The sequence below is a fragment of the Coregonus lavaretus genome, assembly GCF_964263955.1.
Source record: "Coregonus lavaretus genome assembly, chromosome: 8".
Taxonomy (NCBI): domain Eukaryota; kingdom Metazoa; phylum Chordata; class Actinopteri; order Salmoniformes; family Salmonidae; genus Coregonus; species Coregonus lavaretus.
The window spans coordinates 32,618,323-32,642,840 of NC_139995.1; the positions used below are offsets into that span (position 1 = coordinate 32,618,323).

The 24,518-nt window shown below is 45.1% G+C and overlaps 1 protein-coding gene across 1 annotated transcript in view; it reads left to right on the forward strand.

Moving 5' to 3' along the window:
* The window catches only part of grm2a (glutamate receptor, metabotropic 2a), a gene marked incomplete at both ends in the record, with an annotated part of 69,909 nt that extends 46,492 nt beyond the window's left edge, over positions 1–23,417 (forward strand). The window contains 2 exons of the mRNA XM_084167984.1: positions 21,052–21,229; positions 23,344–23,417. Of these exons, the coding sequence (XP_084024110.1) occupies positions 21,052–21,229; positions 23,344–23,417 (252 nt within the window). The remainder of the gene's footprint in view (positions 1–21,051; positions 21,230–23,343) is intronic.
* Between the last annotated feature and the right edge of the window lie 1,101 nt (positions 23,418–24,518).

Sequence of the window (24,518 nt, forward strand, 5' to 3'; positions counted from 1 at the left end):
ACCGAAGCCACTGCTCAGTAAAAGGCACATGACAGCCCGCTTGGAGTTTGCCAAAAGGCACCTGAAGGACTCAGACCATGAGAAACAAGATTCTCTGGTCTAATGAAACCAAGATTGAACTCTTTGGCATGAATGCCAAGCGTCACGTCTGGAGGAAACCTTGCACCATCCCTACAGTGAAGCATGGTGGTGGAAGCATCATGCTGTGGGGATGTTTTTCAGCGGCAGGGAGGCTAGTCAGGATCGAAGCAAAGATGAACGGAGCAAAGTACAGAGAGATCCTTGATGAAAACCTGTTCCAGAGCGCTCAGGACCTCAGACTGAGGCGAAGGTTCACCTTACAACAGGACAACGACCCTAAGCACACAGCCAAGACAATGCAAGAGTTGCTTCGGGACAAGTCTCTGAACTAGGAAAACCTAGTTCAGTCTGCTTTCCAACAGACAATGGGAGACAAATTTACCTTTAAGCAGGACAATAACCTAAAACACAAGACCAAATATACAATTGAGTTGCTTACCAAGACGACATTGAATGTTCCTGAGTGGCCTAGTTACAGTTTGGCTTAAATTCTTAAAGGTGCGCAAAGTTGACCCATTTGGCATACCCCACCCTACCATGAGACATCCATGTCTTCATCACTGGAAAAGATAAGTTGAGTTTGATATAATTTAAAAGCTTACAAACAGGGTTGTCAAACTATTTCATAATTTCTTGAAAAAATGTTTTTTATACAAATGTCATTTTTTGACCTTTAACGTCAATTATCAAAAAATACGGAAACTTAGATTTTTCTTCATATTTGCATAATTTGTAGCTTAGACCCTATTTTACATCGTCTGAGGTTTTTGTACTGTGCCCGCTATCGGTTGAGACGCAACACCCTCTTGTATTCAAGGTGGGTGTCATTTCAGTCATATAAATATAATTCATAGAATGGACCTATCCCTTCAGACTACTGCAATTTATCTGGTACACCATTGAAATGTAAATTGAAATGAAATTGTAACTTCTAATTACTACCACAAAGATGGCTGCCGATCCACCCACCGTTAAATGTCAACTTAAGTGGTCATGTCTATTCTATTACCTATATTTCTATGATTTCAAAAGGTTTCCTATAGAGGATTGACAGTATAATTAAAAACAACAGATATTTCCATTTAACATTCTCTGATTTCTGGACCAATGTTCCCTCAAACCTTTTTTGTCACTGAGCTAATTTCAGGTCGGCTGAGCGCAAACTTGAAAATTCTGTGCAACTTCCGGCATGTGTTTACTGTGAACACTGAGGCTGTACCCACTTTAAATTAGTTTTAACAGTAGTCAAGTAGGCTACTGTGGCTATTTGATCGTAATGCCTACTAGAGTGGCCTACCATCAAAAGCAATGGAGAAAATGCTTTTGATGGAGGATTTGACATTAACCTGTTTATCCACTTGTCCTTCAGACAAGGATATGACTGAAAATGTTGTTGTGTTGTTTGATGCAAGAAACCACTTTACAAAATAAAATGCATCATTATTCCCATACCATTATTACAGAGAATCAGAAAAATGATGCCTTTAAGACATAAAAAGCTCTTTACCTGACTCGCTTTTCAAAGATGTCTAAAAATGCACACGTTTTTTGTTCATGTAGGAAGCAATCACTCCCCCATTGCTGACTACAAATGATCTATAACTTGGCCAATAGCTCACTAACTAGCAAAGGATATGAACAAATGTGCACACGTAGCTACATGTAGCTCTCGCTTTGATCTCAAAACAAGCGCATCTACTCATCACCGCTTATGCTGTAAAAACAGTCCAGTTCAAAGTTAATGGCACAGATCCATATATGGCAATGGTCTATTTGCATATAGGCCTACTGCAGCTCTGATTGGTTATGGCGCACCAGTACGGGCCTGAGTCATGCCTGTCAATGCAATAGAATCCTACTCTGATGCGTTCTGCCTACAACAAAATCTCTTGTATAGTTTGTTTTGTTTCGGTATGTTGCATTGAAAGTGGCTAATATTGCGTTGATTCGATCACAATTCCCACAGAAAAGGGAAACGTTAATAGTGTTAACGAATGGGGAAAACTCTACAAAGTTGAGTGAAGTTCAATCTCGTGCTTCTCTGAGTGGGCTGACATTTCTTCTGCACGGCAGTCCCCCGCGCACTCGCGCAGCTTAGAGGGAATATTGGTTTGGACCTACAACCATCTTTGTGTACCATTTTGAAAGTATACATTTGAATTGAATCCCCATTTTAGTACATTTATCAGCCAAAACATGACACCCACCCTGTATTCAAGAGCATGTTGTGTCTCAACCGATGGCGGGCACAATACAAAAACCTCAAATGATGTAAAATAGGATCTATGCTACAACATATGCGAATATGAAAATAATCGGAGTTTACTCGTTTTTAAATAATTGGCGTTAATGGTAAAAAAATGATATAATATTTATAAACAAAATCCAGAAATTATACAAAAGTTTGACAACCCTGTTTGTAAGCTTTTAAATTATATCTCAACCGTTTATCTTTTCTAGTGATGAAGACATGGATGTCTCATGGTATGGTGGGTTATGCAAAAACTGGTCAACTTTGAGCACCTTTATCTCTTGAATGTTTTGGCATTCAGGTCCAGAAAGTCATTTTCTGAGCACTTCTACAATGGGCAAATATTTATGGCAGGTTTTCTTTCAAATCAAAACGGGAGCTGTCAAAAAGTGATTGAATTAAAATGGATTTACCCAGTTCCGACCAGTTGCAGTGGTTGGTGCCTTAATTGTGCAGAATATGATCCTTGTTTTTGGTACATAACATGTGTATTTTCTGTTTGGCCAAGAAAATGGCCTTGCTGGATAACTTGGATGCATGAATTTCACCTTTGGGTGGATGACAGTCGTAATAGACGTAAAGGTGAAATTCATAAAAAAAAAAAAAACTTTATTTAACCAGGTAAGCCAGTTGAGAACAAGTTCTCATTTACAACTGCGACCTGGCCAAGATAAAGCAAAGCAGTGCGATAAAAACAACACAGAGTTACATATGGGGTAAACAAAACATAAAGTCAAAAATACAACAGAAAATATATATACAGTGAATGTAGTAAATTATGGAGGTAAGGCAATAAATAGGCCATAGTGCAGAATAGTTACAATTTCGTAATAACACTGGAATGATAGATGTGCAAAAGATGATGTGCAAATAGAGATACTGGGGTGGAAATTAGCAAAATAAATAACAATATGGGGATGAGGTAGTTGGATGGGCTGTGTACAGGTGCAGTGATCGGTAAGCTGCTCTGACAACTTACTGTCATGAATGTCTGTGGAATGCGGTAGGCCAGAGTCAAGCGCAGGACACAGAATGAAATGAAAATCTACTTTACTGTATAGTAAAGAAACAAGCAAAACCTCCAACACAGGGAGGAGCAAACCCGCTCACAAACGACACTCGTAACAAGTAACAAACACAAACATGCCCGAACCAGAAGGAAGGGCAGTCTCTGCAGAATCCGTGACAGTCCCCCGCCCGACGCGCGGCTCCAGCCGTGCGTCGACACCGGCCTCGGGGACGGCCAGGAGGACGCGGCGCGGGGCGAGTCGGATGAGACCAGCTACCACCGGCCTGAGGAGAGACACATGGAATGAGGGGTTAATGCGATAATTAGTAGGAAGCTGTAACCTATAACATACCTTGTTCAATCTCCTCAGGACTTAAAATGGGCCCACAAACCGCCTACCCAACTTACGGCAGGGCAGGCGAAGGGGCAGGTTTCGGGTTGAGAGCCAGACCCGGTCCCCCGGTGCATACACCGGGGCTTCATTGCGGTAGCGGTCGGCGCTCGCCTTCTGCCGCCTGATGGCCCGCTGCAGGCGTTCATGGGCAGCGTCCCAGGTCTCCTGTGAGCGCCGAACCCACTCATCCACTGCAGGTACCTCGATCTGGCTCTGATGCCACAGTGCCAGGGCCGGCTGATAACCTAACACACACTGGAAAGGAATGCGGTCAGTGGAGGAGTGGCGGTTGGAGTTTATTGCCATCTCTGCCCAGGGTAGAAAAACCGACGACTTCCCTCGCCGGTCCTGGCAATACGACCTCAGAAACCTACCCACCTCCTGGTTGATTCTCTCCACCTGCCCGTTACTCTCGGGGTGAAAACCTGAGGTAAGGCTAACCGAGATCCCCAACCGTTCCATGAATGTCCTCCAAACCCTTGAGGTGAATTGGGGACCCCGATCAGACACTATATCCTCAGGCACCCCGTAGTGCCGGAAGACGTGTGTAAATAGGGCCTCGGCAGTTTGTAGGGCCGTAGGGAGTCCGAGCAGAGGAAGGAGGCGACAGGACTTAGAAAACCGATCCACAACGACCAGGATGGTTGTGTTCCCTTTTGAGGGAGGAAGATCAGTCATAAAATCCACCGATAGGTGGGACCACGGTCGTTGTGGAACGGGTAGGGGTTGTAATTTCCCTCTGGGCAGGTGTCTAGGAGCCTTACACTGGGCGCACACCGAGCAGGAGGAAGCATAAACCCTCACATCCTTAGCTAAGGTGGGCCACCAGTACTTCCCACTAAGACAGTTCACTGTCCGACCGATGCCAGGATGACCAGAGGAGGGTGATGTGTGAGCCCAATAGATCAAACGATAGCGGACCTCCAGCGGTACATACATACAACCCTCTGGACACTGGGGAGGAGTGGGTTCGTTACACAATGCCCGCTCGATGTCCGCGTCAACCTCCCAGACCACCGGTGCCACCAGACACGACGCCGGAAGTAGGCTCCACGGAACTCTCCTCCGTGTCATACAGTCGGGACAGAGCATCTGCCTTAGCGTTCTGGGAGCCTGGCCTGTAAGAAAGGGTGAAAACAAAACGGGTTAGAAACATGGACCACCTTGCCTGGCGAGGGTTTAACCTCTTCGCCGCTCGGATGTACTCCAGATTGCGGTGGTCAGTCAAAATGAGAAAAGGGTGTTTAGCCCCCTCAAGCCAATGTCTCCACGCATTCAGGGCTTTGACCACAGCCAACAGCTCCCGGTCCCCCACATCATAGTTGCGCTCCGCCGAGCTGAGCTTCTTCGAAAAGAAAGCACAGGGGCGGAGCTTGGGTGGCGTGCCCGAGCGCTGAGAAAGTACAGCGCCTATCCCAGCCTTGGACGCGTCCACCTCAACCGTGAAGGCCAAGGAGGGATCCGGATGAGCCAGCACTGGAGCCGAGGTAAACAGGTCCTTCAGGTGACTAAAAGCCCTGTCCGCCTCAGCTGACCACCACAGACGCACTGGTCCCCCCTTCAGCAACGAGGTAATGGGAGCCGCTACCTGACCAAAGCCCCGGATAAACCTCCGATAGTACTTGGCAAACCCCAAGAATCGCTGCACCTCCATCACCGTGTTTGGAGTCGACCAATTACGCACGGCCGAAATGCGGTCACTCTCCATCCTCACCCCAGACGCGGACATGTGGTACCCTATGAAGGAGATGGACTCCTGAAAGAACAGGCATTTCTCTGCCTTAGCATACAGGTCATGCTCCAACAGTCTTCTAAGCACTTTACGCACCAGGGACACATGCTCGGCCCTTGTAGTGGAGTATATAAGGATGTCATCAATATACACCACTACCCCTTGTCCGTGCAGGTCCCTGAAAATCTCATCCACAAATGATTGGAAAACTGATGGAGCATTCATTAACCCGTATGGCATGACAAGATACTCATAATGTCCAGAGGTGGTACTAAATGCCGTCTTCCACTCATCTCCCTCCCGGATACGCACTATGTTGTACGCGCTCCTGAGATCCAATTTTGTGAAGAACCGTGCCCAGTGCAATGATTCCGTCATACTAGCTATTAGGGGTAATGGATAGCTGTACTTGATGGTAATCTGATTTAAGCCACGGTAATCAATGCACGGGCGTAAACCACCATCCTTCTTCACAAAAAAGAAACTCGAGGAGACAGGTGAAGTGGATGGCCGAATGTATCCCTGTCTCAGAGATTCGGTGACATATGTCTCCATAGCCGCCCTCTCCTCCTGAGACAAAGGATACACGTGACTCTGGGGAAGTGCAGCTCCTAGCTGGAGATTTATCGCGCATTCCCCCGGACGATGGGGTGGTAATTTAGTCGCCCTCTTTTTACTGAAGGCGATAGCCAAATCGACATACTCGGCAGGAATGTGCATAGTGGAAACCTGGTCTGGACTTTCCATCGTAGTTGCCCCAAAGGAAACTCCTACCCACCTCCCTGAACACTGACTGGACCATCCCTTGAGAGCCCTCTGTTGCCATGAAATTGTGGGGTCATGAATGGTTAACCAGGGAAGTCCCAACACCACAGGATATGCAGGAGAATCAATCAGATAGAGGCTAATCCTCTCCTCATGACCCCCCTGCGTCCTCATCAGAAGTGGAGTGGTGACCTCCCTGATTATGCCTGACCCTAACGGGCGACTATCTAATGCATGCACAGGGAAAGGTTTATCAACAGACACAGTAGGGATCCCTAAACTACGAGCATACTGGCGATCAATAAAATTCCCAGCCGCGCCTGAATCTACTAGCGCCTTATGCTGGGAATGGGGTGAAAACTCTGGAAAAACAATATCAATACACAGATTAGCAACAGGGGGCTCTGGGTGAGTCGGGTGCCTACTCACCTGAGACGGTTGACCAGTGCCCTGCCTGCTGCCTCGACCTCCTGAGGACCCTCCCCAGCACCGACCAGCAGTGTGTCATCTGCGGCCACAATTGGTGCAGGGGATGGTCCCTCTCTCCGTCTCCCTAACCGCAGCACCTCCGAGCTCCATGGGGGTAGGCTCGGAGGTGCTGGGGGATGGAATGGACGGCCCCTGATCAGAACGTCCGCAGGCTGCCAACAGGTTATCCAACCTGATGGACATGTCCACCAGTTGGTCCAGGATGAGATCGGAGTCCCTGCAGGCCAGCTCCCGACGGACGTCCTCCCTTAAGCTGCAACGATAATGGTCGATCAGGGCCCTCTCATTCCATCCCGCGCTGGCTGCTAAAGTTCTAAACTCCAGCGCAAACTCCTGCACGCTCCTCATCTCCTGTCGTAGGTGGAACAGACGTTCAAAATGAAATCCTCGTAGCGGACAGTTCTCGAGTCTATTCCTCCCCACTCGGCATTGGCCCATTCAAGCGCCTTCCCCGATAGACAGGAGATGAGGGCGGAAACACTCTCGTATCCCGAGGGCGCCGGGTGAATGGTGGCCAGGTAGAGCTCTACCTGGAGGAGAAATCCCTGGCACCCGGCAGGTGTACCGTCATATGCCCTCGGGAGCGAGAGCCGAATCCCACTGGACCCAGGTGGCGGAGTGGTGACCAGTGTTGTAGGTGGTTGAGTGGTTGGAGATGGTGACGGGATACCACCTCTCTCCCATCGTTCCATCGTCTGGAATACTCGTTCCATGGTGACACCGAGAGTCTGAATCATCATCTCTTGTCGTTGGACTCGTTCCTCCATTGTCTCCGTTAATCCGGCTGTTCCTGCTGACTCCATAGTGGTGCGTGTTTCTGTCATGAATGTCTGTGGAATGCGGTAGGCCAGAGTCAAGCGCAGGACACAGAATGAAATGAAAATCTACTTTACTGTACAGTAAAGAAACAAGCAAAACCTCCAACACAGGGAGGAGCAAACCTGCTCACAAACGACACTCGTAACAAGTAACATACACGCACAACACACAGTGGGAGCGAACAGGTTAAATAGGGAAGGACATAATACCATAATGGGAAACAGGTGTGCAACACTAGACAACAACTAGATGAACATAGAAACATAAAACAGAGTGGCAGCAGCTAGTATTTCCGGTGACGACGAACGCCGCAGCCTGCCCGAACCAGAAGTAAGGGCAGTCTCGGCAGAATCCGTGACACTGACGCCTAAAGTTAGTGAGGTAGTTGGGTATGAGGTAGTTGGGTGGGCTAATTACAGATGGGCTGTGTACAGGTGCAATGATCGGTAAGCTGCTCTGACAACTGATGCTTAAAGTTAGTGAGGGAGATAAGAGTCTCCAGCTTCAGAGATTTTTGCAGTTCGTTCCAGTCATTGGCAACAGAGAACTGTAAGGAATGGCGGCCAAAGCAGGTGTTGGCTTTGGGGATGACCAGTAAGATATACCTGCTGGAGCGCAGACTACGGTGGGTGTTGCTATGGTGACCAGTGAGCTAAGATAAGACGGGGATTTGCCTAGCAGAGATTTATAGATGACCTGGAGCCAGTGGCGACGAATATGTAGTGTGGGCCAGCCAACAAGAGCGTACAGGTAGTATATGGGGCTTTGGTGACAAAACGGATGGCACTGTGTAGACTACGAAATAGGAAGCAGATTATAGATCTAACTTTTGATTGGAGATGCTTAATGTGAGTCTAGAAGGAGAGTTTACAATCTAACCAGACACCTAGGTATTTGTAGATGTCCACATACTCTAGGTCAGACCCGCCGAGAGTAGTGATTCTAGTCGGGTGGGCGGCTGCAAGCAGCGTTCGGTTGAAGAGCATGCATTTAGATTTACTAGTGTTTAAGAGCAGTTGAAGGCTACGGAAGGAGTGTTGTATGGCGTTGAAGCTCGTTTGGAGGTTTGTTAACACAGTGTCCAATGAAAGGACAGATGTATACAAAATGGTGTCGTCCGCATAGAGGTGGATCCGAGCGTCACCAGCAGCAAGAGCAACATCATTGATATACACAGAGAATAGAGTCGGCCCGAGAATTGAACCCTGTGGCACCCCCATAGAGACTGCCAGAGGTCCAGACAACAGGCTCTCCGATTTAACACATTGAACTCTATCTGAGAAGTAGTTGGTGAACCAGGCGAGGCAGTCATTTGAGAAACCAAGGCTATTTAGTCTGCCAATAAGAATGCGGTGGTTGACAGAGTCGAAAGCCTTGGCCAGGTCGATGAAGACGGCTGCGCAGGACTGTCTTTTATTGATCGCGGTTATAATATTGTTTAGGACCTTGAGCGTGGCTGAGGTGCACCCATGACCAGCTTGGAAACCGGATTGCATAGCGGAGAAGGTACGGTGGGATTCTAAATGGTCGGTGATCTGTTTGTTAACTTGGCTTTCAAAAACTTTCGAAAGGCAGGGCAGGATGGATATAGGTCTGTAACAGTTTGGATCTAGAGTGTCACCCCCTTTGAAGAGGGGGATGACCGCGGCAGCTTTCCAATCTCTGGGGATCTCAGACGTTACGAAAGAGAGGTTGAACAGGCTAGTAGTAGGGGTTGCGACAATTTCGGCGGCTATTTTTAGAAAGAAAGGGTCCAGATTGTCTAGCCCAGCTGATTTGTAGGGATCCAGATTTTTCAGCTCTTTCAGAACATCAGCTGTCTGAATTTGTGTAAAGGAGAAGCGGGGGGGGGGCATGGGCAAGTTGCAGCGGAGGGTGCAGAGCTGGTGGCCGGGGTAGTGGTAGTCAGGTGGAAAGCATGGCCAGCCGTAGCAAAATGCTTGTTGAAATTCTCGATTATCGTAGATTTATCGGTGGTGACAGTGTTTCCTAACCTCAGTGCAGTGGGCAGTTGGGAGGAGGGGCTCTTATTCTCCATGGACTTTACAGTGTCCCAAAACATTTTGGAGTTAGTGCTACAGGATGCTAATTTCTGTTTGAAAAAGCTAGCCTTTGCTTTCCTAACTGATTGTGTATATTGGTTCCTGACTTCCCTGAAAAGTTGCATATCTCGGGGCTCTTCGACGCTAATGCAGTACGCCACAGGATGTTTTTGTGCTGGTCAAGGGCAGTCAAGTCTGAGGAGAACCAGGGGCTATATCTGTTCTTAGTTCTGAATTTTTTGAATGGGGCATGCTTATTTAACATTGAGAGGAAAGCACTTTTAAAGAACAACCAGGAATGAGGTCAATATCCATCCAGGATACCCGGGCCAGGTTAGAAAGGCCTGCTCGCTAAAGTGTTTTAGGGAGCGTTTGACAGTGATGACGGGTGGTCGTTTGACCACGGACCCATTACGGACGCAGGCAATAAGGCAGTGATCGCTGAGATCCTGGTTGAAGACAGCGGAGGTGTATTTAGAGGGTCAATTTGTCAGGATGATATCTATGAGAGTGCCCATGTTTACAGATTTTGGGTTTTACCTGGTAGGTTTGTTGATAATTTGTGTAAGATTGAGGGCATCTAGTTTAGATTGTAGGTTGGCCGGGGTGTTAAGCAAATCCCAGTTTAGGTCACCAAGCAATACGAACTCTAAGGATAGATGGGGGGCAATCAGTTCACATATGGTGTCCAGGGCACAGCTCGGGGCTGAGGGGGGTCTGTAGCAAGCGGCAACAGTGAGAGACTTATTTCTGGAAAGGTGGATTTTTAGAAGTAGAAGCTCAAACTGTTTGAGCACAAACCTGGATAGTATGATAGAGCTCTGCAGGCTATCTTTACAGTAGATTGCAACCCCACCCCCTTTGGCAGTTCTATCGAGACGGAAAATGTTGTAGTTGGGGAATTTTTGGTGGCCTTCCTAAGCCAGGATTCAGACACTGCTAAAACATCAGGGTTGGCGGAGTGTGCTAACGCAGTGAATAACTCAAACTTAGGGAGGAGGCTTCGGATGTTAATGTGCAAGAAACCAAGGGTTTTACGGTTACAGAAGTCAACAAATGATAACGCTTGGGGAGTAGGAGTGATACTGGGGGCTACAGGGCCTGGGTTAACCTCTACATCACCAGAGGAACAGAGGAAGAGTAGAATAAAGATACGGCTAAAGGCTTTAAGAACTGGTCTTCTAGTGCGTTGGGTACAGAGAAAAAAAGGGGCTGATTTCCGGGCGTTGTAGAATAGATTCAGTGCATTATGTACAGACAAGGATATGGAAGGATATGAGTACAGTGGAGGTAAACCTAAGCGTTGGGTAAGGATGAAAGAGATAGCATCACTGGAGGCACCGATTGAGTCGGTCTCCGCGTGTATGGGGGTGGGACAAAGGAGCTGTCTAAGGCAGGTTGAGCTGGGCTGGGGGCTCTACAGTGAAATAGTACAATAAGAAATAACCGAAACAGCAATAAGCAAGGCATATTGACATGGGAGAGAGGCATAAAGCAATCACAGGTGTTATTCGAGAGAGCTAAGACAACAGCTGGTAATGGCGACGAAGTTTGGGCTGAGGCTAAACATAAACAGGATACGGTACCGTATAAAGGAACAGTCCAGCAGGCATCAGCTGTATAGCTGAGTTATCATAAGGTCCGGTGAACAGCAATAGGAGAGTTCGGAGGTAGTTCGGGGGCAGCTACAGCACTGGCGAGCAAGAGGCCCGGCTTGCGTGTGCTAGCGGGCCGGGGCTAGCAGATGGGTCTTCGTGGTCGACGTCGTAACGTGAAGCCTGTTGAAACCACATCAGACGATTTCGTCGGCAAACCAGTCATGTTGGATCGGCGGGGCTCCGTGTCAACACCTGGAGGTCCCGTCCGGTTGACAGATAGGTAGATAGCCGGGAGATGGGCTCGAGGCTAGCTCAAGGCTAACTGGTGCTTGCTAAGGGGCGCTGCTACAGCACTGGCGAGCAAGAGGCCTGGTTTGCGTGTGCTAGCGGGCCGGGGCTAGCAGATGGATCTTCGTGGTCGACGTCATAACGGGAAGCCTGTTGAATCCACATCAGACGATTTCGTCGGCAAACCAGTCGTGTTGGATCGGCGGGGCTCCGTGTCAACACTAGGAGGTCCCGTCCGGTTGACAGAGAGGTAGATAGCCGGGAGATGGGCCTAGGTCGAGGCTAGCTCAAGGCTAACTGGTGCTTGCTAAGGGGCAATGGTAATTAGCCAACAACAACAGCCATTTGGTTGCAGCTAGCTGGTTGCGATGATCCGGCGCTAAGGTCCAGTGATTCCGGCAGAAAATCCGATATGCTCTGGGTCGATAGCACGCTGTGCAGACTGTCCGACAAATTGTTCAGGCTAGAGCTAGAGCTGGCTGGTGGGTAGTGCAGGCCACAGACAATGGTGAAGACGCTAACGGTGGCTAATAGCAAGTAGCCATTCGGTTGCATGTAGACTAGTTTCAGCTTAAGGTTCTTGAGTTCATTCAAAAGTTATAAAGAAATAATAGAATCCTATCCACGTTGGGTGAGGCGGGTTGCAGGAAAGTATATTTAGTTAAAGAATGAAAAGTAAAATTGAGAAATATATACAAAATAGACACAAAATATAAATGGCTATTTACACAAGGACACAGAAAAATACACGACCGCACTGCTACGCCATCTTGGATCTTCATGCATCCAAGTTATCCATTAAGGTCATTATCTTGGCCAAATAGAGAGGACACATGTTATGTACCAAAAACAAGCATCATCTTCTGCACCATTAATTATTTTTTATAAAGGCACCAATTCATCATTTGGGACAGTGTTTCCCAACCCTGGTCCAACAGTATACATTTTTATTGTAACTCTGGACAAGCACACCTGATTCCACTTGTCAACTAGTCATCAAGCACTCAATGAGTTGAATGAGGCATCCAGGGCTACAGCGATAATGTGTACTTTTGGGTACTCGAGGACCAGGGTTGGGAAACACTGATTTGGGAAGTAGCGACATAACTGCAATAGAGGATGCACAAAAAAAATGTAATGAAATAATAAAATGAAGAATGCTGTTTTTTTTTTCATATGATTTTTCTTTGATGTATTTGCACAAATACACTATATATATACAAAAGTATGTGGACATCCCTTCAAATTAGTGGATTCGGCTATTTCAGCCACACCCGTTGCTGACAGGTGTATAAAATCGAGTACACAGCCATGCATTCTCCATAGACAAACATTGGCAGTTTGTCACTTTAATAATGCTTACATATCTTGCATTATTCATCTCATATGTATATACTGTATTCTATAATATTCTACTGTATCTTAGTCCATGCCGCTCTGTCATTGCTTGTCCATATATGAATATATTCTTAATTCCATTCCTTACTTAGATTTGTGTGTATTGGGTATATGTTGTGAAATTGTTAGATATTACTTGTTAGATATTACTGCACTGTCGGAGCTAGAAGCACAAGCATTTCGCTACACCTGCAATAACATCTGCTAAACACGTGTATGTGACAAATAAAACAGTGACTTTCAACGTGGCAAGGTCATAGGATGCCACCTTTCCAACAAGTCAGTTCATCAAATGTCTGCCCTGCTAGAGCTGTCCCGGTCTACTGTAAGTGCTGTTATTGTGAAGTGGAAAAGTCTAGGAGCAACAATGGCTCAGCCGTGAAGTGGTAGGCCACACAAGCTCACAGAACGGGAAGTGCTGAAGCGTGTAAAAATCTGCCTCTGGAAGCAACGTCAGCACAAGAACTGATCGTCGGGAGCTTCATGAAATGGGTTTCCATGGCGGAGCAGCCGCACACAAGCCTAAGATCACCATGCGCAATGCCAAGCGTCGGCTGGAGTGGTGTAAAGCTCGCCGCCATTGGACTCTGGAGCAGTGGAAAAGCGTTCTCTGGAGTGATGAATCACGCTTCACCATCTGGCAGTCCGACGGACGAATCTGGGTTTGGCAGATGTCAGGAGAACGCTACCTGCCCGAATGCATAGTGCCAACTGTAAAGTTTGGTGGAGGAGGATTAATGGTCTGGGGCTGTTTTTCATAGTTTGGGGAAGGCCCTTTCCTGTTTCAGCATGACAATGTCCCCGTGCACAAAGCGAAGTCCATACAGATGTGGAAGAACTTGACTGGCCTGCACAGAGCCCTGAACTCAACCCCGCAGCAATTTTCCAACATCTAGTGGAAAGCCTTCCCAGAAGAGTGGAGGTTGTTATAGCAGCAAAGGAGGGGGACCAACTCAATATTAATGCCCATGATTTTGGAATGAGATGTTCGACGAGCAGGTGTCCACATACTTTTGATCATGTAGTGTAAATGTTTCTAACTTTAACTCTCCACTCTACATGTATAAATCATTATCATTTGAAGGTTAACTTTTGAATTAACTTTGAGGGGGGGATTCTTCACACTTTTCTTTACCTAATACCAGGAACAGCACCATCTAGCGGTCAGAACCGGGCATGATCAGGTTGTATGATGGGACATAAACTTAAGAACTTCAATGACACAAAAAAAGAAACATTACCAAATTCATTACATAGGTTGAATAAACAATTCTCCAAACCGCAGTTTCATATTACTTGTCAAACATAGAGAACTGATACTGTATTCTGGCCGTTGGGGTGGGCTTAGTGTACAGTGGCTTGTGAAAGTATTCACCCCCCTTGGCAGTTTTCCTATTTTGTTGCCTTACGACGTGGAATTACAGCTGCAAGTCTCTTGGGGTATGTCTCTATAATCTAGGCACATCTAGCCACTGGGATTTTTGCCCATTCTTCAAGGCAAAACTGCTCCAGCTCCTTCAAGTTGGATGGGTCCGCTGGTGTACAGCAATCCTTAACTCATACCACAGATTCTCAATTGGATTGAGGTCTGGGCTTTGACTAGGCCATTCCAAGACATTTAAATGTTTCCCCTTAAACCACTCAAGTGTTGCTTTAGCAGTATGCTTAGGGTCATTTTCCTGATGGAAGGTGAACCGCCGTCCCAGTCTCAAATCTCTGGAAGACTGAAACAGGTTTCCCTCAATAATTTCCCTGTATTTAGCGCCATCCATCATTCCTTTAATTCTGACCAGTTTCCCAGTCCCTGCCGATGAAAAACATCCCCACAGCATGATGCTGCCATCACCATGCTTCAATGTGGGGATGGTGTTCTCGGGGTGATGAGAGGTGTTGGGTTTGCGCCAGACATAGCGTTTTCTTTGATGGCCAAAAAGCTCAATTTGAGTCTCATCTGACCAGAGTACCTTCTTCCATATGTTTGGGGAGTCTCCCACATGCCTTTTGGCGAACACCAAACGTGTTTGCTTATTTTTTCTTTAAGCAATGGTTTTTTTCTGGCCACTCTTCTGTAAAGCCCAGCTCTGTGGAGTGTACGGCTTAACGTGGTCCTATGGACAGATACTCCAATCTCCGCTGTGGAGCTTTGCAGCTCCTTCAGAGTTATCTTTGGTCTCTTTATTGCCTCTCTGATTAATGCCCTCCTTGCCTGGTCCGTGAGTTTTGGTGGGCGGCCCTCTCTTGGCAGGTTTGTTGTGGTGCCATATTCTTTCCATTTTTTAATAATGGATTTAATGGTGCTCCGTGGGATGTTCAAAGTTTCTGATATTTTTTTATAACCCAAACCTGATCTGTACTTCTTCACAACTTTGTCCCTGACCTGTTTGGAGAGCTCCTTGGTCTTCATGGTGCCGCTTGCTTGGTGGTGCCCCTCACTTAGTGGTGTTGCAGACTCTTTTCCGTTATTTATTTTTGAGAATTCTTTGAAAAAGTTATTTTTTCCATTTTACTTCACCAATTTTGACTATTTTGTGTATGTCCATTACATGAAATCCAAATAAAAATCCATTTAAATGTAAGGTTGTAATGCAACAAAATGGAAGAAACGCCAAGGGGGATGAATACTTTTGCAAGGCACTGTATGGTCTGGGGGGTCTGTGGGTGGCTTTTGACCATTTATTTGGATTCCTAAAGACTTAATCGTTGTTAAGAATAGGTTTGGTCCAAATCAGAGGTTGGGTACTATATTTAATGAATAGTACATTAATCTTATACATTTAAATGGCCAATTTGGGTGCAATCAATTAGCTTAAGTTCAAATTGTCTTTCAACATAAAGTTGCAGGAATGGTTACCATATCTTTTTCTAACTACAGAAACCATTTCAGAACAATCTGAGACGGTGGGTGTCATGGCTTTCTGAAATGAAGTGAAACGACCCTGCAGAGTTCCTCGTTGGTTTTGGGTCAAATTCATGCATAATAGCGACCTCTTCTGTTAAAGAAACCAAAAAGTTTAATGCACTAAAAATACACCTGTGCAACGCAGAAGTTAATGTTTGAAACAGTGAATATGATCAGATTAATGTGTCTTGGTTAACGTAACGTGTCTTCAGTGTCACGGTTTCGGCCGAGGCTGCCTCTCTCCCTTGTTCGGGCAGGTTTCGGCGTTCGTCGTCTCCGGAATTCTAGCTGCCACCGTTGTATGTTCTATGTTTCCTGTTTGATTAGTTTTGTCTGTTAGCCACACCTGTCTTGTGTTATGTCTCATTTAGCACCCTATTTAGTTTCCTTGTTGTTAGTGTAGTGTTGTGTGTAATTGTTTCGTGTCAGGTGTTTGTGCGTTACCCGTGTTTCGGTACGCCAGTTACGATTAGCTTCCTCCTCGGTTGAGGAGAGTTTTTGCGCCCTGTGTTTGTGCGCTCGTATTTGACGCCTGTGTGCGTCTGTTTGGCCTCAGGCCGTTTTTGGATTATTTTGCTCTCACTAGTAAAGTCTTGTTGGACTGTACATCTGCTTCTGCGCCTGATTCCACACCACACCATTACTACACCGTGACATTCAGATTTCATAGCTCCCTTTTAGTAAGGATTAACGAAGAGTCTCCTCATCCCTAAAATCAACCATGAGATCTGTTAGCGATAGCAATATTAGGACTACCATGCAACGTAGATGTTCTATTTTCTCCCGAAATTGCAAAACAATACATATGTTGATGTAGTACCCATCGGTTATCAATGTTTCAACCTCTGTGTTGAGAAGTCATGTTTTTACCATAATTTCCTGGTTATAAAGAGCACAAAAAACAACACTAACCATGAGCCTTAGCGTTTCTGCCGCCACAGAAACAGACCCTGGGTTGTCACTAGTTACCAAAGTCATAAACCCCACCCATTTGTACAATTTATCTTCTTAAAATTAGATCTTAAACCTAACCCTAATCTTAACTCTAACCTTAACCACACTGATAACCTTATGCCTAACCCTAACCTTAAATTAAGACCAAAAAGCAAATGTTTTATTTGTGGCTGTGGAATCTGACTTTGTGTCTATGGAAGCTTGTAGAAACCGACCACCTGTGAATCCAAAGCCATGATTGTGCTTCCGTTGTGGGTGTGATAGCGAAGAAACCTTTATTTGCAAGCAAGTAACATATATTAATATGCATGACCATTTCTCCCGACAGTGGAAGAACTGCTCTGGCACGCTGCATGAAACATAGGCGTGCTTCACCCGCACTCTGCTGAAAGAGCGGCAGAGGCTGCCAAACTATCATTAAAAGTCAGACAAGGCGCACTCCAATATTTCAGAGGACACTCTATCCCTGCTTTTCCAAAGAGAAAGTGACTAAAAAAAATTGGTGTGGCAATAGAGCAGTGTTTGAACAAGGGCTTACTCCACTCTCAGGGGCGTCATGCACTCATTATTTTAAAGGGGGCACGAAGTACGTGAGGATGAAATGGGGGCGGTCCGGAGGGGTCATTTTTCAAACACCTTAAACAGCTTTTTCCTGCAATGCAATGCAGAGTCATAATCATTATGCCTAATTATATAAAAATATATTTTTCTGCATACAGTGAGGGAAAAAAAGTTTTTGATCCCCTGCTGATTTTGAACGTTTGCACACTGACAAAGACATGATCAGTCTATACTTTTAATGGTAGGTTTATTTGAACAGTGAGAGACAGAATAACAACAAAAAAATCCAGAAAAACGCATGTCAAAAATGTTATAAATTGATTTGCATTTTAATGAGGGAAATAAGTATTTGACCCCTCTGCAAAACATGACTTAGTACTTGGTGGCAAAACCCTTGTTGGCAATCACAGAGGTCAGACGTTTCTTGTAGTTGGCCACCAGGTTCTCAGGAGGGATTTTGTCCCACTCTTCTTTGCAGATCTTCTCCAAGTCATTAAGGTTTCGAGCCTGACGTTTGGCAACTCGAACCTTCAGCTCCCTCCACAGATTTTCTATGGGGTTAAGGTCTGGAGACTGGCTAGGCCACTCCAGGACCTTAATGTGCTTCTTCTTGAGCCACTCCTTTGTTGCCTTGGCCGTGTGTTTTGGGTCATTGTCATGCTGGAATACCCATCCATGACCCATTTTCAATGCCCTGGCTGAGGGAAGGAGGTTCTCACCCAAGATTTGACGGTACATGGCCCCGTCCATCGTCCCTTTGATGCGGTGAAGTTGTCCTGTCCCCTTAGCAGAAAAACACCCCCAAAGCATAATGTTTCCACCTCCATGTTTGATGGTGGGGATGGTGTTCTTTGGGGTCATAGGCAGCATTCCTCCTCCTCCAAACACGGCGAGTTGAGTTGATGCCAAAGAGCTCGATTTTGGTCTCATCTGACCACAACACTTTCACCCAGTTCTCCTTTGAATCATTCAGATGTTCATTGGCAAACTTCAGATGGGCCTGTATATGTGCTTTCTTGAGCAGGGGGACCTTGCGGGCGCTGCAGGATTTCAGTCCTTCACGGCGTAGTGTGTTACCAATTGTTTTCTTTGTGACAATGGTCCCAGCTGCCTTGAGATCATTGACAAGATCCTCCCGTGTAGTTCTGGGCTGATTCCTCACCGTTCTCATGATCATTGCAACTTCACGAGGTGAGATCATGCATGGAGCCCCAGGCCGAGGGAGATTGACAGTTATTTTGTGTTTCTTCCATTTGCGAATAATCGCATCAACTGTTGTCACCTTCTCACCAAGCTGCTTGGCGATGGTCTTGTAGCCCATTCCAGCCTTGTGTAGGTCTACAATCTTGTCCCTGACATCCTTGGAGAGCTCTTTGGTCTTGGCCATGGTGGAGAGTTTGGAGTCTGATTTATTGATTGCTTCTGTGGACAGGTGTCTTTTATACAGGTAACAAGCTGAGATTAGGAGCACTCCCTTTAAGACTGTGCTCCTAATCTCAGCTCGTTACCTGTATAAAAGACACCTGGGAGCCAGAAATCTTTCTGATTGAGAGGGGGTCAAATACTTATTTCCCTCATTAAAATGCAAATCAATTCATAACATTTTTGACATGCGTTTTTCTGGATTTGTTTGTTGTTATTCTGTCTCTCACTGTTCAAATAAACCTACCATTAAAATTATAGACTGATAATTTCTTTGTCAGTGGGCAAACGTACAAAATCATCAGGGGATCAAATACTTTTTTCCCTCACTGTAGGTTATCTAAGAATACCTCTTTACCTGTTAAATTGTCATGTTAATTAATGATGCACATAGACTTTTTAAGAACTGTTAAGCCTTAGGAGTTTAGTACAACTGCCACACTAAAGTCTAGCAACCTTGCCAGCAGGCATGCCAGCTAAGATAGTTAGACAAGCTACTCTAACTTGATTGATAACCTGAAATGGCTTGGCAGCTAGTTATTAGGTTGGGAGATCGGGAACCTATTTAGCTGGCTAGCTAAAGCCAACTTCATAAAATTGCTAGGTGGCTAGAATTACAGAGAAACAACAAAACATTTTTGTTTTATTTATTCATCAAGAAGGAATCAATAGGCTACATAGTTTGATCAAATTAATTGACAAACATACCTCCTGCGAGTCCTGCCCAGCACCGGCAGCTAAAATAAAATCAAACAGTGTGTGTTCACTGGACAGTTTCTCTCCTCCTCCACTGACGATACTGTCTGCAGGCACTAGTGTATCTAACGTCCCGCCTAGCATGTCTTTGCTCCTCGGTGCACCTTGGAAGGAACCACTTATTAGGGAGAATAGGAGGGGTACTCTTTGCCTGGTCCAGTCAGTGTGCCTCCTCTCCTTACAGACCTTTATATAAATAATTTGTAAAAATCTGAGGGGGCACATGCCCTTGTGCCCCCTATGGGCATGACGCCTCTGCCCACTCTCCCCTACAAGCCGAAAATAAGCCCTAAAATCACCTAATCATGTTCTACGTTCACCTTCTGCTATCAGGCTGAAAATATGGAATGATCTCACTCTCCTTGTGAGGGCTTCTTCTCTGTGGAATAACACACCTGAATATACGTAGAATAGGGCTACCACAGGTTACACAGCCTTTTTAAAAGTCTTATCAAGAGTACTTACAAAAATCTGTATCTTTGTTAGTTTTCATAATGAACAATTTAATCATACACACACAACCGTGAGAAGAGGCTGGTAAGATCCAGAGTTGCCATGCTCTACATTCTGAATTGAACCCTCTTGGAAAACACAGCTTGTCTTACTGAGAAGGCAGATTCCCAGCTCTCTGCTGTTCCTAAGAAACATCTTTGCATTATTAAAATCAATTAGAAGTTTATTGTTATGCAGTAGGCTACACTGCCCACATTGCAGTGTTATTAAAACTATTTCTGAATACAAAGTGTGGAACATAGCACCTGTGTGCCCTTTGATGATACTACAGGTTACATGAGGATGACATCAGTTTCTTATCCCGCCTTTTAGGTATTTTATGAACCAGATTAAAAAAGATGGATAAACCTTTTAACATAATGTACAGCAGCCTACGTGACAGGCAGTTTTCAGCTCAACAAAGGGACTGCCAGAAGTAGAGGCTGTTGACAATTCAAATATTTATTCATAGTGCATTTCACATTGGACTCGCTACACAACTCAAAGATTCACTTGTGTCATGTTATGGTGAATTTGCATTCTCTGTAGCCTACTGTCAGTGACAGCAGTGAGTGAAGGACCACAGCACAGCTTGGGCATTGTGTCCACTGCTGGGTGCTCTCTGCCTGCCAGCCCAGCTCATTCTAATGCTGATATTAGTATTCAGGGAGACATGGACAGACACCTACTGGACAGACACCAAGATGTTCCCAACACCCACTCACCATGCAGCAATACCTATAGGCTGCACTATAACTAAACTGTCATCTGGGAAGAGACTAAAACAAAGCTGGCCTGGATATAAAGGACCAGCTGATGACACACAACTGCATGTGGGCGGACGGAAGGGGAGGAGGGGAGGCGGAGGGGGGCTTAAGTGAGGGACTGACAGGCAAACAAACAGCTCACTCACACACCTCTCCTCAGATGCTACTGGCAGCACCACACAATCACACATTTAACCTATTTCCTGAGGTTGTCTGGCTACTGTCTGCTTTTAGACATTCCTCAGTCTCCATGGTGTATTGTGTTTCGTAATATGGCTTTATCAGATGAGTAATCCCTGTCTCTGGTCCCGTCCTCTCCCTCTCCCCCCTTCAGGTGCAGACCACCACAATGTGTATCTCTGTCAGTCTGAGTGGCTCGGTGGTGCTGGGCTGCCTCTTCGCCCCTAAGACCCACATCATCCTGTTTCAGCCCCAGAAGAACGTCACCTCTCTCCGGGTGGCCACTACCCGCTTTAGCGTCACCACCGGCCCCGGATCCAGCTTCTCTCAAGGTATAAGCCAGCAGACAAACACAACCTTCATCATCACCATTATCATTATTATCATCATTTACATTTTAGTCATTTAGCAGACGCTCTTATCCAGAGCGACTTACAGTTAGTGAATAATAATTTTTTTTTTATACTGGCCCCCCGTGGGAATCAAACCCACAACCCTGGCGTTGCAAACGCCATGCTCTATCAACTGAGCTACATCCCTGCCGGCCATTCTCTCCCCTACCCTGGACGACGCTGGGCCAATTGTGCGCCGCCCATGAGTCTCCCGGTCGCGGCCGGCTGCGACAGAGCCTGGATTCGAACCAGGATCTCTAGTGGCACAGTTAGCACTGCGATGCAGTGCCTTAGACCACTGCGCCACTCACATCATCATCCTCATCGTTACCATCGTGGTCGTTAAAAAGTAATTTTACAGTACCATTATTCATCACTGAGATATTTCAACATATAACACTATACAGTGCCTTCAGAAAGTATTCACAAATCACCACCCCTTGACTTTTTTCACATTTTGTTGATTTACAGCCTGAATTTAAAATGGATTAAATTGAAATGTTGGGTCACCGGCCTACACACAATACCCCATAATGTCAAAGTGGAATTATATGTTTTTAGAAATTAAAAATGAAAAGTTGAAATGTCTTCAGTCAATAAATATTCAACCCCTTTGTTATGGCAAGCCTAAATAAGTTCAGGAATAAAAATGTGCTTAACAAGTCACATAAGTTGCATGGACTCACTCTGTATAAAATAATAGTGTTTCACATGCTTTTTTTAATGACTACCTCAACTCTGTACCTCACACATACAATTATCCGTAAGGTCCATCAGTCGAGCAAAAACCAAGAGCACCTAATAAAAAAGCTAACATTGAATATCCCTTTGAGCATGGTGAAGTTATTAATTACACTTTGGATGGTGTGTCAATACACCCAGTCACTACAAAGATACAGGCGTCCTTCCTAACTCAGTTGCCAGAGAGGGAGGAAACCGCTCAGGGATTTCACCATGAGGCCAATGGTGACTTTAAAACAGTTACTGAGTTGAATGGCTGTGATAGGAGAAAACTGAGGATGGATTAACAACATTGTAGTTAATCCACAATACAAACTAAATGACAGAGTGAAAAGAAGGAAGCCTGTACAGAATAAAAATATTCCAAAACATGCATCCTGTTTGCAATAAGGTACTAAGGTAAAACTGCAAAACATGTGGCAAAGAAATTAACTTTATGTCCTGAATACAAAGCGTTATGTTTAGGGCAAATCCAACAGTACCACTCTTTATATATTCAAGCATGGTGGTGGCTGTATCATGTTTTGGCTATGCTTGTCATCGGCAAGGACTAGGGAGTTTGTTAGGATAAAAAATGGAATAGAGCTAAGCACAGGCAAAATCCTAGAGGAAAACCTGGTTCAGTCTGCTTTCCAACAGACACTGGGAGACAAATATAGCTTTCAGCAGGACAATAACCTAAAGCACAAGGCCAAATATACACTGGAGTTGCTTACCAAGATGACATTGAATGTTCCTGAGTGGCCTAGTTACAGTTTTGACTTAAATCGGCTGAAAATCTATGGCAAGACTTCAAAATGGTGGTTTAACAATGATCAACAACCAACTTGACAGAGCTTGAAGAATTTAAAAAAGAATAATGTGCAAATATTGTACAATCCAGGTGTGCAAAGCTTTTAGAGATTTACCCAGAAAGACTCACAGCTGTAATCGCTGCCAAAGTTGAATACGTATGTAAATTAAATATTTCTGTATTTCATTTTCAATATATTTGCCAACTTTTCTAAAAACAAATGTTCACTTTGTCATTATGGGGTACTATGTGTACATGGGTGAGAAAAAACAGATATTTTATCCATTTTGAATTCAGGCTGTAACACAACAAAATGTGGAATAAGTCAAGGGGTATGAATACTTTCTGAAGGCACATCACTTCACTACACCCCTGTGGTGTGCTGACAGACCAAACTTTAGAATGAGGTGTTCTTTTCCCCTCCACTGCTCTCATCTTCATCTCTAACCTCTAATCTGACTGTCAGTGAATTGTAATCTGATAGTGTTGTTGTTGAAAATGGACTGTTCTCTTTCTGCAGTTTCAGCCTCCAATATTGTGCCAACGGTGTGCAACGGGCGAGAAGTGGTGGACTCCACGACTTCCTCCTTGTGAAGACTGACTGACTGAGCCTCATGTTCCTCTGCTGACAAACATTGTATACAGAGTTCTATAACCACTAGTTCAGAATCAGCTGTTTCAGATATTAAAGAGGTCACACAAAAGATTGTTCTGATTTTGTTGTCCTCTAAGTGCTGTGAGTACAATGTCCCGATTCCATTTCCATTCTATGACTAGTAGCGATTTTAAAAAGAGATGCCAATAAAGATTCCATACCTTTTTATTGAAGATTGTACTTGAGACATGGAGTAAAGTATGGTAAATATGTTAAATGTAATATATACAATATGATTTTAATGTAGATTTTGGTGAACCGGTTTGTGCTTTCTTGTAATTTATGTAAATAAAATGTGTTTTTTATTCATATGAAAACTACATATGGGTTGACTATTCTATAACTCTCATACACAGGCTGTCTGACTGAAACAAAATCGGTTGTAGTTAAACTGTCACTCAATCAAAAGACACATTACGTAACACAGAGACACCAAGGAGGACATCAAACTCTAGTCTGTAGAGGCAGAAAGACATGATGTTGCATGTAAACCCATTCCCATACTTGTGCTACCACTTCTCTTCAATCCCACAGAGCATTTAGGGAAAGGTGAATTAAAGTTGATGTCTGCCCCCCCTGTGGAAATCTAAGTAGTATAATAAAATAATCCCCATAAAAATCTGTCAGTTTAAGCTAGAGATATCTGTTTGCATTGGATGCGTCTCAATCCACCACATCCGCCAATGTCGCACTTCCACATCTGCGGTGAAAGGTGACAGAGCTAGAGCGGTGTTTGTCAGACCATGAGACATCCCAAAAATCGGTCTTCTCACAAAATCATCTGTAGCATCCGAACAGTTTGGCCTACAACTATTATGACCCCTCTATGGAAAGGTGTGACTCTCACGAACTCTAGGATGCCGACAGGCCTGCTTTACTCTGGGACGCCCACAGGCCTCACAAGACTTGTCTGAATGTCCCCCGGTACCAGTTGAAAAAACGAATGGAAGTATACAGTGTCTTCGGAAGTATTCAGACCGTTGACTTTTTCCACATTTTGTTACGTTACAGCCTTATTCTAAAATGTATTAAATTGTTTA